This window comes from Callithrix jacchus, chromosome 4, assembly GCF_049354715.1.
Source record: "Callithrix jacchus isolate 240 chromosome 4, calJac240_pri, whole genome shotgun sequence".
NCBI lineage: Eukaryota > Metazoa > Chordata > Mammalia > Primates > Cebidae > Callithrix > Callithrix jacchus.
The window spans coordinates 145172387-145187507 of NC_133505.1; the positions used below are offsets into that span (position 1 = coordinate 145172387).

General features: G+C 47.5%; 1 protein-coding gene and 1 pseudogene across 2 annotated transcripts; one reads left to right on the forward strand and one right to left on the reverse strand.

Annotated features, from left to right (window-relative positions):
* Window positions 1-1838: 1838 nt before the first annotated feature.
* LOC100388675 (MARCKS-related protein pseudogene) lies at window positions 1839-3003 on the reverse strand (annotated as a pseudogene).
* A 58-nt stretch (window positions 3004-3061) lies between these two features.
* On the forward strand, window positions 3062-13539 carry HEBP2 (heme binding protein 2). Of its 2 annotated transcripts, none has more exons than XM_035296846.3 (4): window positions 3062-3356; window positions 4604-4739; window positions 5387-5567; window positions 12952-13539. In XM_035296846.3, the coding sequence occupies exons 1-4, from the start codon at window positions 3213-3215 to the stop codon at window positions 13148-13150; spliced, it is 660 nt and encodes a 219-aa protein (XP_035152737.2). In that variant the 5' UTR covers window positions 3062-3212; the 3' UTR covers window positions 13151-13539. The 2 variants fall into 2 exon arrangements, with proteins under 2 accessions (XP_035152737.2, XP_002747131.1); XM_002747085.6 differs by lacking the exon at window positions 3062-3356 and adding an exon at window positions 3806-4057.
* Window positions 13540-15121: the final 1582 nt, after the last annotated feature.

The following is a 15121-nucleotide window of genomic DNA, read 5'->3' on the forward strand; positions in this document are numbered from 1 at the left end:
GACGGCACAGAGCATTACATGGTGACGGGGCTCAGTGTGCTAGCACAGGTCTCTCTTCTTCTTCTTATAAAGCCACCAGTAGCAATCTTGTGCTAATCCAATAATCCATTAACTCATTAATCCATGAATGGATTAATTTCAGAGCCCTCATCAGCCAATCACCTTTTAAGTCCCCACCTTTCAATACTGCCATAATTGGGGATTCAGTTTCAACATGAGTTTCCGAAGAAACGAACATTCAAACCACAGCGCACACCCACTAGGATGATTATAATCCAAAAGCCAGATAATAACACATGTTGATGAGGATGTGGAGAAATAGAATGCTCATACCCTGCTGGTGAGAATGTAAAACGGCAAAAAAACAGTCTGGCAGTTCCTCAGAAAGTTAAATACAGAGTTACCATTTGACCCAGAACTTCCACTCCTAGATATTTACCCAAGAGACATGAAAATGTACATGCACACAGAAACATGTACATAAACATGTATAGCAGCTTTATTTATAATAGCCAAATGTTGAAAAGAGCCCAAATGTCCCTCATCTGATGAATCGATAAAGTGTTTGTCCAATGGAATATAAATCAGCTATAAAAAGAAATGAAGTACATGCCACAACACAGATGAACCTTGAAAACATTTTGTCAAGTGAAAGGAACCAGTCACAAAGGACCACACAGTACTGAGTCCATTCATATGAAATGTTCCAAATAGACAAAACTATAGAGAGAGAGAACAGATTAGTAGTTGCCTAGGCATAGGGGTGGGGAATTGGGAGGTGGTGGCTAAAGATTATAGAGTTTTTTTGTTTTGTTTTGTTTTTGAGATGGAGTCTCGCTCTGTTGCCAAGCTGGAGAGCAGCGGTGCGATCTTGGCTCACTCAATTCTTCTGCCTCAGCCTCCAGAGTAGCTGGGATTACAGGCGAGGGCCACCACATCTGGCTAACTTTTGTATTTTTAGTAGAGACAGGGTGTCACCATATTGGCCAGGCTGGTCTCAAATTCCTGACCTCGTGATCTGCCCGCCTCAGCCTCTCAAAGTGCTGGAATTACAGGCATGAGCCACAGTGCCTGTCCAATTATAGGGTTTCTTTAAGGGCAGGGAGTGATGAAAATGTTCTCACATTGTGATGATGGTTGCCCAGCTCTAAAGATCCTAAAAACCACTGACCAGTACACTTTAAATGGGTGAACTCTACAGTGTATGAATTATATCTCAATAAATCTCTTAGAAAAAATAAAGAATACATCTAACAAAAATAATTTTAAGGGACATTTATTCCTTTTCCAATTGGTACAGTAAAACCAGGTGGAAGAGGTTTTAGCAGTTAGAAAAAAAAAATTCAAATCTGGGGTTTGGCCCTTATGAAAATGAGGGAAGAAAAGACAAGAAGTGGTTTCACAATACAGACCTCTCCCTGACCCCAAAGCCTAATACGCACTTGCCAAGTCAGAAGAGAGACACAGTTGACTCATAGCAGGTTTGAACTTGAATAGAACCCTAGACAGGGCAGTCTAGGCACCCAGGTGCCAGTAGGCACAGCACAAGAGGGTAAAAAGTCAACACAGGGGAGTCTGGACCCTCAAGGTTTGGGAGTTTAAGCACCCCACTTCTGGCTCAGGGATTTGGGGAGAAGGGTAAACAAAACCTACTTGGAAAATAATTGGGGAAGAAAACCAAAAATTGCCTTCAGCAGGGTGAGAACAGGGAAGGCAGCAGGGTCAGGGACAGGAGTATTTCATATCACTAACTAGGGATGCTGTAAGGGACCATCTTCAACCGGCCTTAAGAGGAAAGCCAGATGGTCGATGAGAGAATCCACAAGTGGGAGAGAAGGAAAGGGAACATGGCTGGTAGGATGCAATAGCCCTTACCTTTCTGGGCACAGGAGGGCAGCTAGGGCACCAGGTCCAGGCAGTGACCTCACAAGGACAGCAGTTTTTGCAGCTTAGAGATCACCCACCTGGCCCACCCAGCTACTGTTTCTGCTCCGAGTGGGCTTGTGTGGGGCCACTCTCCGCCCCAAGGGAGTGGAGAGCTCTGCAGCCTGAGGCCCTGCCTCTCTCTCTAAGGCAGCACTAGCCTCTGCCCCCTTGGCCTGCGGCTCCTGGTTCTCAGGAGTGGCAACAACCTTCCTTCCTGGGCAGTGGCCTCTTGGCGACAGGCACTGATCTCCCCCTCCTCCTGATCATCCTCTGTCGGTGAGGAGGCAGAGGAATCACCCCACCCTCCTTCTGATTTCTCTTGAAGGACAGACAAGCTGCTCAATTTGAAAGCCTTCTTGAAAGAGATGTTTGGTGTTTTGAGACATGGTATCACTCTGTTACGCAGGCTAGAGTGCAGTGGTGAGATCTCGGCTCACTGCTGCTTCCGTGACCTTCCCAGGCTCAAGCGATCCTCCCACCTCAGCCTCCGGAGTAGCTGAGACCACAGCCCCACCACGCCCAACTGTGTGCGTGCGTGTGCGTGTGCATGTGCGTGTGTGTGTGTTTTTGGAAGGCAGCTATGCTCACCACTATACTATCAGCGCTATTTTTTTTTTTTTGTATTTTTGTAGAGACAGGTTTTTGCTGTTTCCCAGGTATTTTTGTAGAGACGGATTTTTGCCATGTTTCCCAGGCTGGTCTCGGACTCCTGAGCTCAAGCGATCTGCCTGTCTTAGCCTCCCAAAATTCAAGGATTATAGAAGTTAGCAGCCGTGCCTGGCCTTGAAAGACAATTTCATCTTCCTGGGAGTCTTCTTGCTGGGAAGGGAGGCTCCCCCTTGGTCTCAGCACCCTGACTACGGGGTGCTGGCTCCACATTGCCAGTGGCCCCGGCTGGCTGCCTCTTCTTTTCCGTTCACAGGGGCCGATTCCCTTTCACCCTTGGGGGATGTCACCATTGCTTTTCACGCGGCCACACTCCTGTCAGTTGGCTACTGAGTGGGAAGTGCCAGCTGCCTCTGCAGTGGTCACGTCGCCCCGGGGAGCCTAGGAGCTCTGGCTGTCCACGACGAGGGTCTACTGGGGAGGGCTGGAGTCGCGCAGGGTCCCCGCGCAGGGCACAGTCACGCGGGTCAGCCTGGCCGGCGAAGCGTCGGGGTGGGAGGGTTGGGTAACAGAGCCGTACCCCGCTTGGCTCCGGAAAGCCCTGGTAACCAAAATTCTTGAAACGCACTGGGGTCTGACCCTGGCTCTACCTCTCCCCGAGTCCCGTTAAGCCTGGGAGGATGACTCAGAGGGTTTGGGGTCCTGTCGGGGAAAAGTTCAGAAACCAGAAGAGTTCCAGATGCTCTCCCCTTGTGTCTGTGGCCCCGCCACCTCCTCCGCAAGGGACCCTGAGGAGTGTCTGGGCCCTAGGACACCTTCCTGGGGTGAGTACGGCCGCTCGCCCTGGCTGGACCCCGGGAGTCGGGTCGCCAGGCGTCCCCTCCTGCCTTTGTCTGCCCGCGGAGGCGCCAGGACACCCCCTAGGGGCGGGTGGCCGTCCCCGCCGCTGCTAGGGCTGAGCCCCGTCCGCGCCCGCGGCTCCCAGCGCGGGCGGGACCGCGGCAGAGGTGCCCAAACCGGTTGCACGAAAACCGCGCCACCCCCGGCTGCCCGCGGGGCCACCTCTGCGCGACTTTCCTCAAACATAAGGGCAGGGGCAGGGGAGGGCGGGAGGTGCCCCCAAAAGAAGGCGGGCCAAAGCGAGCGAGGCTCCCAGTCCCCGCGGAGGGGCCTCGGCAGGGCGCGCCACCTGGGTCGGATCTGCCAGGGGTTGGGAGCCGGCCACGCCCTGGTGGCGGCGCCCCCTAGCGGTCCAGAGCCGGGCGCATCCGGCGAGTTCGGGTCTCTTGCGCGGCGGGGAGGAGGGACCGCGTCTGCAAGGCGGAGACTCGGGACTTCGGCGGGGCGCGCACACGCAGGAGGGGCGGCCGGGGTGTGGGCCCTCGGCGCGGCTGGCCAGGCTCCCAGAGGGTCGACGCCGCCCATGGCCGAGCCGCTCCAGCCAGACACCGGGGAGGCCGAGGTTGCGGCAGCCCAAGCGGTGGAGACGCCGGGCTGGAAGGCCCCGGATGACGCGGGCCCCCAGGTAGGCGCCGACCCGGGAGCGGAGGGGCCGGGCCCGCCTTCCGGCTGATTTGCAGTGAGGCCGGCGGGTCCAGTAGAGTTAAGTAAAAAGTACAATTTTTTAAATGGTCCGAGCCCCTACCCCTTATCTTACGCAAACGAGAAACTCCAGTCATTTAGCTCTACCCTTCCCCTACTCCCAGTACTGGTCCCACCTCAATTTCTTGTCTTTGCGGGGTGGCAGGGTGGGGAGGAACTGATTGCCTCCCAGAACGCGCGGTGGAACCCTCCGAGCAGAGGGAGTGTCATAGATGCTTGTCTTTAAAGCGTGAATCGAGTCCCCAGCGTGAGGGGTTGGGGCCGCTGCGGTCCCTAATCGCAAGAAGGGGAACGTAGTGGAGGGGCTTTTCCCAGCCCTAAAGAGCGGGGACCAGACCGGACTCTCGGGCGGTGCAGCCCCTAGACAGGCCGGCTCCAGATCGACCCGAGATCATGGCATCAGTATTTTTGCATCTCACTCCAACCCCTCTTGGAATTGCTTCTCGAAGTTTTCTCTGTTCCACTTTAGCCCGGAAGTTATGAGATCCGACACTATGGACCAGCCAAGTGGGTCAGCACGTCCGTGGAGTCTATGGACTGGGATTCAGCCATCCAAACCGGCTTTACGAAACTGAACAGCTACATTCAAGGCAAAAATGAGAAAGGTAAAAGCAGTTTTCCTGGTAATTATGCATATTGTGATTGAGTCCCCAGGCTTACTATTGAGTGTTAGCTTATTAAAGAAGTATCCTTTATCACAGAAAAATAACCAAGTCATTCAAAGACTTGTCTTGTTTTCAGACAAGACTCCTCAGGACCAGGGTTTACACTGTTTTCAACCTCTGTTTTCTGATTTTGCTGGATGAACTGGGGCTGGGTGTAACTCGTGACTGGTAGGATCAGAGGCATCAGGAGACAAGAAGGTACCAAGATTAGAAACATCAAGTCATAACTTTTGCTCTGGCTTTATTGCTATTTATATTTTAGCAGGTCTCTTAGCCTGTGGGACCTCATTATCTGAATTGTAAAAAAAAAAAAAGAAAAAAAAGAATTGACTGATAACGTAATCTCTAATTTCCCATTTTATCTCTAAAAATTAAGAATTAACCCAAAATATCAGGATTACAGAAAGTGGTTTAATGTGGGGAGTAACTGAGTAATTTTGACCTTACTGTTTTAGGATGAAAATTGTCTTAAAGGCAAATATATCAATAATGTGAAGTAAATCAAAACACACAGAACAAAAAAGAATAGGTTAAATGTTTAAAGTAGCCAAAAATACACTAAATTTGCTTTCATTTTTATGTCACAGAGATGAAAATAAAGATGACAGCTCCAGTGATAAGCTATGTGGTGCCTGGCTCAGGTCCTTTTAGTGAGTCTACCATTACCATTTCCCTGTATATTCCCTCTGAACAGCAATTTGATCCACCCAAGCCTTTAGAGTCAGATGTCTTCATTGAAGATAGAGCCGAAATGACTGTGTTTGTACGGTAAGTGGTAGCTAATTTATAGCCTTGCCGACTGGTAGTTTTACTTGCGTGCACTCACAGTTTAGCGCCAATGCAATTTCAAAAGGCTTTTCACCCTTTGGTAAAATCAGATCTAATGCATTTTGTGATGTTTTCCTCCTGGCTTTGTTTTATATGTTACTGAGGTCTGCTGCAAGATAGAATCACTTCATTTGATGAGTCTATTGCATGCCCTTCATATAAGACACGGTGCAAACTACATGCCCCCAAGACAAAAGACCTGAACAAAAGTACCTTAAAACAAAAGTCTTAGTCTATTCAGGCTGTTGTATCAAAATGCCATAGGCTGGGTAGCTTAAGAGAAACAGAAATTTATCTCTCACATTTCTGGAGACAAGGACATTCAAGTTGAAGGTGCTGTCAGTTTCAGTGACTGGCGAGGGCCTGTTTCCTGGTTCATGGATGGAACCTTCTCAGTAACGTCCTCACGTGGTGGAAGAGCCAAGGCAGCTTTACTGGACATGTTTTACAAGTCTCTACCCTCATGACCTCATCACTTTCCCAAGGCCTCATCTAATATACGATCACATATGAATTTTGAAGCCAAACACTTTGGGAGGCTGAGGCAGGTGGATCACTTGAGCCTGGGAGTTAGAGACCAGCTTGGGCAACATAGCAAGGCCCTGTCTCTACCAAAAAAAAAAGTGTATATGTGCGTATGTATATATATGTACACAAGCACACATACACAGACACACATATATATACATATATATATATACACACACACACACACACACATATATATATTATATATATATATATATTAGCCAGGCCTCGTGGCATATGCCTGTGGTCCCAGCTACTTGAGAAGTTGAGGTAGGAGGATCACTTGGGCCCAGGAGGTCGAGGCTGCAGTGAGCCATGATTACACCAGACCCTATCTCAAAAAAAATGTATATATGAATTTTGGGGAGACACAAACATGGAGTTCATAGCATTCTGCCCTGACCCTGTACAATCATATCATCTCACATCCAGAATACATTCATTCTATCCCAATAGCCCCCAAAGTCTGACTCCATTCCAGCATCAACTCAAAAGTCTAAATTCATCTAAAGATCATCAAAATTGAACCTGAGGCTCAAGGTACAATTCACCCTGAGGCCAGTTCCCCTCCATCTGTGAACCTGTGAAATCAAACATGTTACATGCTTCCAAAATACAATGGTGGGACAGACAGAGGATAGCTACCCTGTTCCAAAAAGAATAAATAGGAAAAAGAAATGGGTAACAGGTTCCAAGTAAGTTCTAAGTCTTCAGATTCATTTTCTGTGACTCAGAGCTCTTTCCTCTAGGCCCACTGGATGAAGGTTCCACTTGTGAAGCTCTGCTGAACAGAGGTTGGGCCCCCAAGGCTTCAAGTGGCCCTGCCCATGGCTGTGGATGGCCCCACCCCACTGCAGCTCTCTGTTGGAGGGACCCCCTGCAGTTTTACCAGGCTCGAATTGTACACCGGTGGCCCTCCCAGTCTGGTGTGCCCTGTTCCCATGGCTCCATTAGCCATTTCCCTATTGGGGACTCTGTAGTAGCTCACTCTCACTGTGGCTTTCTGCTTTGGTCACATACCCAAGGCCCTGGGCAGCTCCATCCTTCAAGATGAAGGTAGCCAAACCCCACAGCTCATGTACTCTTCAAGATGGCATCACAAGGATGCTGCCGAGGTGAACTGCCTATGCCTTCCAGAGGGACAGCTATTGCAGCCCAGGCCATACCTCAGCCCCCTAGAGCTGAACCTGGGGCATCCAAGGAGGACTGCGCTGGAATGAGGGAACATAGTGGTCAGGCAGTGCTAGGCAGTGAGTTCCAAGTCCTCCAGGTGCCCAAAGACCCTCCTTTGAAATTCTTCTGCCCCCTAGGCACTGCAACTTGGCATGTGATGGGAGAGGCAGCTCATAATATCTGAAATGCCTTTGGCACGGTTCTTCCATTATCCTGGAGAACAGGTCCTGGTTTCTGTTTAGATGGCAGTTCCACATTAATCTCCTTATCAAAGGGTTACTTGCCTTACCCTTGTTCTCTCTCGAACAAGCTTTCTCATTTCTTTTAATATGGATAGGCTAAGAATTTTCCAAGTGTTTAAGTTCTGCTTCCCTTTTGATAAAAAATTTACTCTTTAAATTCTCTCTTCTTGTATTCTACTATCAAGAGACGCCAAGCCATAGCTTCCATTAACATTTTGCTTAGAAAATATTCAGCCAAGGCTGGGTACGGTGGCTCATGTCTGTAATCTGAGAAGTTTGGGAGGCCAAGGCGGGCTGATCACCTGAGGTCAGGAGTTTGAGACCAGCCCGACCAACATGGAGAAACCCCATCTCTACTAAAAATACAAAAATTAGCCAGGCATAGTGGCGTCTGTCTGTAATCTCTGCTACTCAGGAGGCTGAGGGAGGAGAATCGCTTGAACATGGGAGGTGGATGTCGCGGTGAGCCAAGATCGCGCCATTGCAGTCCAGACTGGGCAACAAGAAGAAACTCCATCTCAAAAAAAAAAAAGAAAGAAAAAACAAGAAAATGTTCAGCCAAATATCCTATTTCATAACCCATAAGTTATACTGTCCACATTACACTAGGACACAGTTTCTTTGCCATGTCATGACAAGGATCACCTTTTCTCCAAGTTCCAATAAATGTTCCTCATTTCATTCCAAGACCTTATCAAAACGGCCTTTACCTCAAACCACCATGATCCGGTATGATTCCCACCCTCTCCTTAGAGTGCCCTTGCCTTCCTCGGCAGTGCCTCTGTATCTGTCACGTGGTTGCCGTCCTCTCCCACGTGACCCCTGCAGCAGTCATGTGTGGACCAACCTGGTCCCTTAATAGTTGCTTATCCTTTTACTTTCAGAGTGTCACTTTCTTGTCATTTCTCCCCCCCCCCCCCCGTTTCTTTACCTCCATTGGTTCTCCTCCGCTTCTCACCCTAGGAACACCGTTGATGCCCATTTTTGACCCTCATTTCGTAGCTGACTTGTTCTGGGTGATCCATTCATATTGCTTCAACTCCTGAGTCGAATGATTCTCAAACCCAGTACATGTCTCCAGATCTGATTTCCCTGCTTGTTGGGCATCTCTGTCTGGGGTTGGGGGACTCAAACTCAATGACCCTAAAATGAGCCTTCCCCCAGTTCCCAAATCTTCTCTGACCTTATAGCGCCTGTCTCAGTTGAGGGTCACATCAGCCACATAGCCTCCTCTTTTTTTTTTCTTTTGAGATGGAGTTTCACTCTGTTGTCCAGGCTGGAGTGCAGTGGCATGATCTTAGCTCACTGCCTCCTGGAACATCTGGGCTCAAGGGATCCTCCCACTTCAGCCTCCTGAGTAGCTGGAACTACAGGCATGTGTCACCACCATGCCCAGCTAATTTATAATTTTTTGTAGGGACGGGATCTCACTATGTTGCCCAGGCTGGTCTTGAACTCCTGGGCTCAAGCAATCTACTTATCTCGGCCTCCCAAAGCACTGGGTTTAAAAGCATGAGCCACCATGCCTAGCCAAGACAGTTTCCTGAGCAAGAACTTGCAGTCATCATCAGCACATGGTTCCTGACAATTGGTTCCCAAATCTGTCCCCTTCACCTCAAAAAATGATTCCAGGCTTTGTTCCCTTGTCTGTATCGCCATGTTACTTATTCGGGTCTTCATCTTATAGGGACCACACCAAGTTATCTTGTGTACCCCAGTTCTCAGCACATGCCTGACACCCCCAATAGATATTAGGATGTTTATTGATCTCCACTGAATTATTTCTTGACTATTTCACTTCAGTAGCCTGCAAGCCATCTTCACTGCCACCAGCCTTTTCCTCTCCTCTTCCACACTGGAACTGTGGTCTTTCTCAACGACAGAAGCCCGGGCTCTGTCAGATTCCTCTTGCTTCCCCAGGGAAGCTCAGATTGTTCACACAGTGCAGTACCCCATGTGACCTGGGCCAGCCCTGTCTCTGCAGTTCCCCTTCCCACCATGTGCGCTTCTCACCCTTCACAGAACATGCCGTGTTCTTCCACATCTTGTTGCCTTTGACCTCAGGCACGTGAGTTTACTTTTCCTTGCTAAAACCTGAAGGTTTTAAAATGCATAGAATCATAGCACTTACCTATCTCATAGGGTTGCCATGAAGATCAGATGAGTTAATTTACATAAAACACTTGGAACATGAGCATCAGACACTCCTAGCGCTAGTACTCTCTTTTCTCTCTTCCTGGAGAGCCCACTGTCATCCTTCAGGACAAAAGACACCTTTTCTGTGATGCCTGTTTCAATTTCTCCATTCAGCTAGCGACTCTGTCCTTGGTGCCCTTCCTTATATTCTTCTTCTTCTAAGTAATAGTGACTTATTTATAGACTGAAACTTCCTCAAGAATATGACAGCATGTTTCTATGTTCATATATTCCAGTCCCTGGCAAGGCAGGCACATAGGGGTAAGGGTGGTGGGCACCATTTTGTATTCTGAGTGAAACAGTGAATAGATCATTGTGAAACAACGCACATTCAGAGAACAAAAGCTGATTTCTAATTAGAGGGTTCAAGATTTGATTTTAAGGGAAAATGAATTCGAAAACAAATTCCTTTTAGGCAGAACATGCTAAGCATTGGTTATTGGTTATTATTAAGGAAATAAATAACACATTTAGAAGCCAAAATATTTCTTTTTTCTTTTTTTGAGACGAAGTTTCACTCTTGTTGTGCCGCCTGGAGTGCAGTGGCACAATCTCGGCCCATTGCAACCTCCACCTTCAAGTTTCAAGTGATTCATCTGCCTCAGCCTCTGGAGTAGTTGGAATTACAGCCACCCACCATCATGCCTGGCTAATTTTGTATTTTTAGTAGAGACCAGGATTCACCATGTTGGCCAGGCTGGTCTCGAACTCCTGACCTCAGGTGATCCACCCACCTTGGTTTCTCAAAGTGGTGGGATTACAGGTGTGAGCCACAGTGCCTGGGCCAAAATGTTTCTTAACATGTGGTTCAGAATTATATTCAAATGACATAAAAATGATAGAACAGAAGAGTTGTATCAACTTTCCTGTGGTGTTTATACATGTGCGTGCCGAGATTCCTAACTTGACAGGAGTAAAGGGAACTGCATGTCAGGAATGGTTCTAGGTGCTGGGTAGACATTGTTACATAGAACAGACATGGTTTGTACCCTTGAGAAATGGTATCTCATCGGAAGCATGGTAGGATTGAATTTTTTGCATTGGCGCATTGATAACAGAACTTAGATCAAATAAGGTATATTTTTGTTTCTCAGTGGTCCTTATAATAACCCTCAAAATAAAATTCATCATGCTTGTGTGGCAGCAGCTCAGCTAGGTCAGTGCTGTCATGATTTAATCTCAGGATGTTTTTGTTTATCTACTGAAAAATCTATACGTAAACTTTTATTCTCTTTTCCCACTTCTTATTTTAACCTTTTGACTGTCTTTTCTTCCACACCCCCATAGCAGCCTCCTGACTGGATCCTTCCTCACCAATCTATTAGCTATCAGCTTATATTCTAACTCAGATCTGATCAAGTTGCACCTTTCTGCTCAACATCCTTGGAAATAATCTCAAAAGGCCTTAGGCTAATGTACAAGGTTCTTCCTTCTAGCTCTGACTCACCTTCCTGGCCTCATTTTCTGCCTCACTAGGAAAACACTTGGTATTTTTAGATGTATGGTCTCTTTCCTATCACTCCCCTTTCTTTGTTCAGCAAAACCGTCCTCCATTCAGGCCCAACTCAGATGACCCTCCTTACCCCAGATTTAACACCCTCAGTGCTCCCACAACACATTGATCCTGTCCCTGTTTGTTCAAAACCCTTCTCAGAGGCTGGGCATGGTGGCTCATGCCAGTAATTTCAATACTTTGGGAGGCCAAGGCAGGTGGATCACTTGAGCTTAGGAGTTTGAGACCAGCCTGGATAACATCATAAGATTGTCTCTACAGGTTTTTAAAAAAATTAGTCTGGTGTGCACCTGTGGTCCCAGCAACTCAGGAGGCTGAGGTGGGAGGACTGCTTGAGACCACGAGGTCAAGGGTGCAGTACGCTGTGCCATCATATTCCAGCCTGGGCAACAGAGTGAGACCCTGTCTCAGAAAAATACACACACACACAAAAACAAAACAAACTTCTCAGGATATATAGAGAGAGCTGCCAAAATGTTGATCTCTTCCATTGGATCATAAATTCAGAAAGGTGAAAACTATAACATATTCATTTGTAATCCAGTGCTTATTCTTTTCCCTAGGAGAGAAAAAGCAACGTTGAAGAGAAAATCGAGTCGGGAAAAGGGGCTTCTGCAGGGGTGTCAGTGTGGTCCTCCCTCTGGTCAACAGCATCAGCATGGATGTGGGAGCTTGGTAGAAAAGCAGACTTGGCTGGGTGCCGTGGCTCACGCCTGTAATCTCAGCACTTTGGGAGGCCAAGGCGGGAGGTTCATCTGAGGTCAGGAGTTCAAGACCAGCCTGGACAACATGGCAAAACCCCGTCTCTACTAAAAATACAAAAAAACTAGCTGGGCATGTTGGTGCACACCTGTAATTCCTGCTACTCAGGAGGCTGAGGCAGGAAAATCGCTTGTACCTGGGAGGCAGAGGTTGCAGTGAGCAGAGACTGTGCCACTGCACTCCAGCCTGGGCAACAGAGAGAGACTCTGCCTCAAAGGAAACAAACAAACAAAATGTAGATTCTCAGGCTCCACCCCGGATTTGAACCTGCATTGTAGCAAAATCCCCAGGTGACCTGTATGCATGTTAAAGGTTTGAGAAGCACAAGGTATAGTACTTGAGATGGTGTAGGTTCCAAATCTGCCTGTCAACAGATGGAAGGAGGGGATGCATCCTCCTGGGTTTCCACAGTGCTTCTGAGGTCACACAGAGACCAGGAATCGCAGCCAGGAGTGGTGGGTTCATCTGCTGAGAGGGAGTAGCTTTTTTAATTTTTATTTTTTGAGAAAGAGTGTTGTACTCTGTCATCCCAGGCTGGAGTGCAGTGGTGCAATCTTGGCTTACTACAACCTCCACCTCCCAGGTTCAAGCACTTCTGCCTCAGCCTCCCAAGTAGCTGGGATTATGGGCACCCACCACCATACCTGGCTAATTTTTGTATTTTTAGTATGGATGGGATTTTACCATGTTGGCCAGGCTCATATTGAATCCTGACCTCAAGTGATCTGCCCACCTCGGCCTCCCAAAGTGCCGGGATTACAGGCATGAGCCACCGCACCTGGCCGCGAAGGAGTAACTTTGAAGCTGCGCTTCACCCAGCATTCACAGTACCAGCGCCTGCTTTTTGCTTCAGACTGACATTCACATCAGTATGAAAATCATTCACAGTTATTTCCTTTCTCCTTTGTAGGTCTTTCGATGGATTTTCTAGTGCCCAAAAGAATCAAGAACAACTTCTGACATTAGCAAGCATTTTGAGGGAAAATGGAAAAGTTTTTGATGAGAAGGTTTACTACACTGCAGGTTACAACAGTCCTTTCAAATTGCTTAATAGAAACAATGAAGTGTGGCTGATTCAAAAACGTGAACCCTCCAAAGAAAACGAATGAGAAAATGAAAGGACGTTCCATTGTCAGAGGCAAAACGACTGTTTATCATAGACATCAACAGGACCTAAAAGTAAAGTGCGTGTCTAATGTCCTCTATTGAGAGTTGTCCTCTATTGAGAGTACTACTGTTAATTAAGCTTATTTCCAATGTGCCTTTTTAATGCTTGTAGCTTTATCTACATACACAGGTAACAGAGGGCAGTAGTCTGTAAACATATAAATTGGTCATAACTATGGTGGTCTTTATTTCTGTGAGGATCCAGGGAAATTTCATGGTACAGCCCTCTTTTCCACTCTATCACTATCATATTGCCTTTTGTTCCCCCTTGGAATTGTGTCAGATGGATCAGATCCCCTCCAGACAGTATCAATAAAAATGTTAAGATTTATCTTGTGTGGAACCACTAGGTTGTCAGGCCCAGAGAGGTGAAATTCAGTTGTACACAAAAATCAACTGTCTCTTGCAGCTGCCACCATATATTCTCTGTTGAACCCTCTCACGCATCCTCCCACTGCTCCACTGCACAAGAATACTCCATTTAAACATAGTTAATTCATTCCTTTCTTTCTGGTCTCCATTTCACCTCCTAAAAATCTTGCTTTTCCCCGTAAACATTTAATTAAATTGTCACCTATTTTCTAGTGGGTTTTTTTGTTTGGTTTTTGAGATGGAGTTTCCTCTTGTTGCCCAGGCTAGAGTGCAAAGGCATGATCTCCACCTACTGAAACCTCCACCTCCCAGGTTCAGGCGATTCTCCTGCCTCAGCCTCCTGAGTAGCTAGGATTACAGGCATGCGCCACCATGCCTGGCTCATTTTGTATATTTAGTAGAGATGGCATTTTTCCGTGTTGCTCGGGCTTGTCTCAAACTCCCGACTTCAGGTGATCTGCCTGCCTTGGCCTCCCAAAATACTGGGATTACAGGCGTGAGCCACTGTGCCCGGCCTCTGTTATGTATTTTCATTCATTCTTTAAGTCATCGTAGGGAGTCCTTGCTCTGTTGCAAGGACTCCGCTAAGGGCTGGGAAGTAGTGAGCAAATCTGTCCCAAGCCCCTCATCACTGTCTTCACCAGCTCCAACAGCATCTTTCCACCCACTTACCCATTTCATTTACCCTCCTGCTGTAAACACGACAGACAAGGCCCCTGGCCTTATGCAGTTTACATTCTAGAGAGTAAGAAAGTTCAACACAAGTAAGATACTTGAAATTGGCAAATGTGATCAAGAATTGAAATAGGGTAGTGGGGTAGAGTGTGGTTAGGTAGGGGTGGTGGTTATCATATAAGGTGGTCAGCAAAGGCCTCTCAAGAGACAGTTGAGACTTGAATGATGAGGAGTCAGATGAAAGCCAGAGGCAGAGGGTAAGGGGAACATCTTGGGCAAAGGTGACAATGTTAAAGGAGGATGCCACATTCGGTGCCCAGAACAAAGAGCTGCACACTGCTTGCTGAGCAAGAGAGCACTGCTCTTGTGGGGCACAGTCTCTCCAGATAAAGAAAACTGCTGACCTTATGTGGGTTTTAGGAAGGATTAACAGACTTTCAAAAGCATTTAGGAGTTGATGGAGCTCTAGTTGTGGAGATGCAGTTACCAGAATGAGGCTACTGCTGATTAGCATGATTTAGAAGCCTGGTTTAGAGGTGAGGTTACTGATGCGTAATTGTCATTGATTGTTTCTGGTACTTAATTGTTACTGTGGCCAATGAATGGTGAGCTTTATTCTGGGATTTGAAGTTATGGCAGACAACCTGAGGTGTGCCACTCAAATTTACCTTCAAGAAAGTACCGGCCACCCAGCCGTGAGGGTTGTGGTTCGCTGACAGTCTCCCCGTTACTGTCTTCAGGATCCACCTCAGATTTCAAGATAAGGACACACAATTCTATGGGAGAGAGGGGGACCTAGTCTACAACGGAGCAAGGCAGTGGTCGCTGACAGCATGCTTTTTTCTGGCAACTTCCAGCCATTAACT